The sequence below is a fragment of the Cryptomeria japonica genome, chromosome 2 (assembly GCF_030272615.1).
Source record: "Cryptomeria japonica chromosome 2, Sugi_1.0, whole genome shotgun sequence".
NCBI lineage: Eukaryota > Viridiplantae > Streptophyta > Pinopsida > Cupressales > Cupressaceae > Cryptomeria > Cryptomeria japonica.
The window spans coordinates 14,076,584-14,080,443 of NC_081406.1; the positions used below are offsets into that span (position 1 = coordinate 14,076,584).

Genomic DNA, 3,860 nt, shown 5'->3' on the forward strand with positions numbered 1-3,860 from the left:
CCATAAAGAATGCTACAGGTCACAAAAGAATAGCGACCATTCTATTCTCTCTTTTGGATGCTGAGCTGAACAAATTACAAGGCTTGACAGAAAAGAAAGACCATCTTCATCCTCATCTAACAGTAGGATGGCTCATTACAAAGCAAGTAAGAAAGACTATACCAAAACCAAAAGGAAAGCAAAGCATAAGACCCATAGTTGTACTGTGGCTGTGGCCCAGACAATTTTTAAGCTCTTGCAAAATATTAAAGCTCAGTGTCTTTAAACTGTGGCTAATTTGGGATTCCTTAACTTTTACTTTAGCTTAACTGTGAATTCAGACAGCAAGTTCCTTGACAGACTGTCTTTAAAGGTAAAGGTGTCCAGAGAAGCTTCTGACCACTATATTAACTGAATGTGCTAAGCCCATACCACCACAAAACATAGACCAGGTCAGATCAGATCATCTGCTTCTAGACAGCTTTGCTTTCTAGTTTCTCATCAAGCCCTGTGTTATCAGTCATGGCTGGAAGTAATCAGGCAGTGATGTTTATAGCCATTGTTTGTTTCCTTTCACCTACATTAATGGAGGTTAGCTCTGGGTTTCAGTATACAGTTGGAGATAAAAATGGCTGGTCAGTACCAAACAGCACCATGGAAACTAAAACCTACAGTCAGTGGGCTCAAGAAAAAAGATTCCAAGTTGGAGATACTCTCTGTATGAAATCCACTCTCTTTACTGTTATGTTTATCAATTTTCAAATCCACTCTCTTTAATGTTATGTTTATCAAGCTTTCTCAGTTCATGATATAATAGAAAGACTTTCCAGTAAATTGGGGGTAACAAGGATTAAATCAACATTTGATTTGGGTAATTACAGCCAAATGAAAGTGAAACCTTGATTTAATCCTTCTTGTCCCAATATATCCAGAAGTCTGTCTGTTAATTTAGATAGTGTTAATTCATACAACATGACTATTTAACTTTTTGTTTTTTTAAATATTGAAGTTTTGTTCTGACTTAAATTTAGGATTTCTAGCTCCTAAAAAAGGTTAGCATATATATTTCTTTGTAATATTAAGTAGAAACACGTGTTATTTTAAAAACTCAGAATGTGAATTTCCATTTTTGGGGTCGCACTATTGAACATGTCAGAATTTCATCATTACTTATGATGATAAATATTAAATTGTATTGTGTAGTATAAATTTTTTTCGAATTTGATTGTATGAATTTTCTTTTTTAGACATTTCAAATCATATTTCATTCCAATCCCTACACCCTACCTGTACCAAACCACCCTACAGTTGATTGTATATTGGCTTGTCACATAGTTCTTCAATTTTTCTAGATTCACAACAGTTTGAAAAAGAAGATGATGAATTAGTTGAAGGGTTTTGAGCAATGTGGCTTTTCTATTTGTTTATAATATTAAGTAGAAACAAAACTAATAAATAATCAATTTATTTTAAAAACCCAGAATGTTTAAATGCAGCCACGGATAAGGTTGGGTAGTTATTTGCTGAATTCCAACTCTTGGGGTTGCCACTATTGAAAAGTTAAACATGTCAGGAAATCCCACCATTAGCTCTGGAAAAAAATAAGTTGTATTGTGTAGTATAAATTGTTTTCAAATCTATCTAAGTTTTCTTTTTTAAGATTTTTGATCAAACTTCATTCTTGTCGTCAAAAATTCTTCCCCTACCAAACCACCTTTTATTAAACTACTAATATGGTGGCCTGTCATATAGTACTAAATTTTTTGTAGATTCAAAACAGCTGAAAAAGAAAATGAAGAATTAGTTGAAGGATTTTGAGCAATGCAATTGTTTAACTCATTTGCTAATTGGGTTTTCTGGATTTGGTTGAAGTGTTTGTTTACAATGCAAACGAGGATTCAGTGGTGCAAGTAAGCTCGGCAGATGACTTCACGAATTGCGACAATTCACAGGCCATTGCAACATTCAAAGATGGACACACAGTTTTCAATCTCTCTCACTCTGGCCCCTTTTATTTCATCAGCGGAAACAGTGACAACTGTAAGAAGTCTGAGAAGATCCATGTGATCGTCATGAGTATGCGCAACCATGGTTCCAAATCAGCATCACCAGCTCCAACCCCTGTTTCATCTTCAGCTCTGGCTCCTGCTCCAACTCCATTTTCAGCACCATCTCCAGCTCCAATTTTTGATATGTTAGCACCTGCTCCTTCCCCTGAAGCCAGGCCCCCAACCACTGCTGCTGCTGCACCAACATTCCAGGCTTGTGGAACAGCTTTAACTGTTTTGTTGTCCACAATTCTGTCTATCTCTCTCATGTAGACAAGTTTTGGGCTCTGCAAGCCTTTGGTGTTGCTTATATATATAGTGAGTGCTGCTAAGTGTTATGTGGCCCATTTTTCTGTCTCTGTCTTCTAGTACAGTTGAAGTCTGGGCTCCAGAAGGCATATGACATTGCAGTCTAGGGTTTGAGAGTCTGAGTCCATTTTGGAGAGTTGCTTATATATAGTGAGTGCTACTAGGGTTTGAAGAATTCTCAAATTGTGGTTATTTGAAGTTTATTGTGAAATCTTATTAGGGTTTGGGAGATGCATATGACATTGCAGACTTGGCTCATTGTGACTTATTTATCAAAGTTTTTTTTAATGATTATACATATAATAACATAACGTTCTTTCATCTTACATTTTCTTGAATTCTATTGCATTCTGATGATGGATCATGGAGTGTGAAACATTGATAGTTGAAGAATTTCTCACACAATCAAATCCAGAAACTACAAGCAATATTATAACTAGATAGTTTCAAGTCAATCTCCAACGAAATTTCCTATTTCTTTTACAAAACCTTTGATAAGGTTGTGTCTTATGAATTATATTGTAGAATTTTTTATTTTGACAATGGGTGTGTTTTTTGAATTATTCATTATAGAATTTTTAGTTTTAATGTGTTATTCAAATAATAAAATTTTATTATAAAGTATTTAATGGTGAAATTTGTATATTTAAGATATTTTTATTTAATTTTTATGTTTATATTGGGGTGAGTGTTTTGATATAGATATATTGGTAAATAGTAGAAGATTTTATGAAGTGGGGTCTTTTGTCTTATGTTATGACTATTTTACCATACAATTTTCTTTACATCGATCGTTTATCCTCTCCCATATTCACACTCTTATACATTCGCTCTATTGGGTTAATTATTATTCTCATGTTGATATGCATTTGATACACATATTATCCATTGTAATCTAGCCCTTTTTCTACCTCACAATTAGCTCATGATTGTAGGATTGGCCTCATGGCCATGGATTCATCCTACCCAAATTTAACTATTTAAATGTAAATATGTTTGATTTCCCACCTTTATTATTTCTCCTTAGAGCTAACTGGACATAAATTTAATTTTTTAAATTAGAACATGTTTGACTTCCCACCTTTATTATTTCTCATTAGAGCTAACCAAACATAGATTTGAATGATATGTTGTTATGTCCTTTATTTTAAGACTTCCAATGTATTCATTATAATCATCTATGATTTTGAGAGCTAAATTTGATCATTATTCACATACACACACTTCAATTGTCGCATTTGCATGACTGTAGATTATTTGTATTCAATCATTGTTTAATTTTATGAGGATTTGTCTAGATAAAAGTTCCTTGTGACAAAATGACAGCCCTTTTGAGAATTTATAGCTATTGTCAAGTTCCTAGACATTCATAAAACGTAGAGAACGAATCAAAAGGATTATTAGACAAACTAAGACCAAAAGTATACAAATTGTATATGATAAGTTTGTGGGTACAAGACGAATTCAAAATCTATCTATACATCCATCCCACATAACTAAATTTGTCCTTACATAATCACAATA

General features: G+C 33.5%; 1 protein-coding gene across 1 annotated transcript; it reads left to right on the forward strand.

Annotated features, from left to right (window-relative positions):
* The first annotated feature begins 270 nt into the window (after nt 1-270).
* Nucleotides 271-2,662, forward strand: LOC131042104 (early nodulin-like protein 9). The gene is made up of 2 exons (XM_057975417.2): nt 271-697; nt 1,852-2,662. The coding sequence occupies exons 1-2, from the start codon at nt 502-504 to the stop codon at nt 2,298-2,300; spliced, it is 645 nt and encodes a 214-aa protein (XP_057831400.1). The 5' UTR covers nt 271-501; the 3' UTR covers nt 2,301-2,662.
* The last annotated feature ends 1,198 nt before the right edge of the window (nt 2,663-3,860 follow it).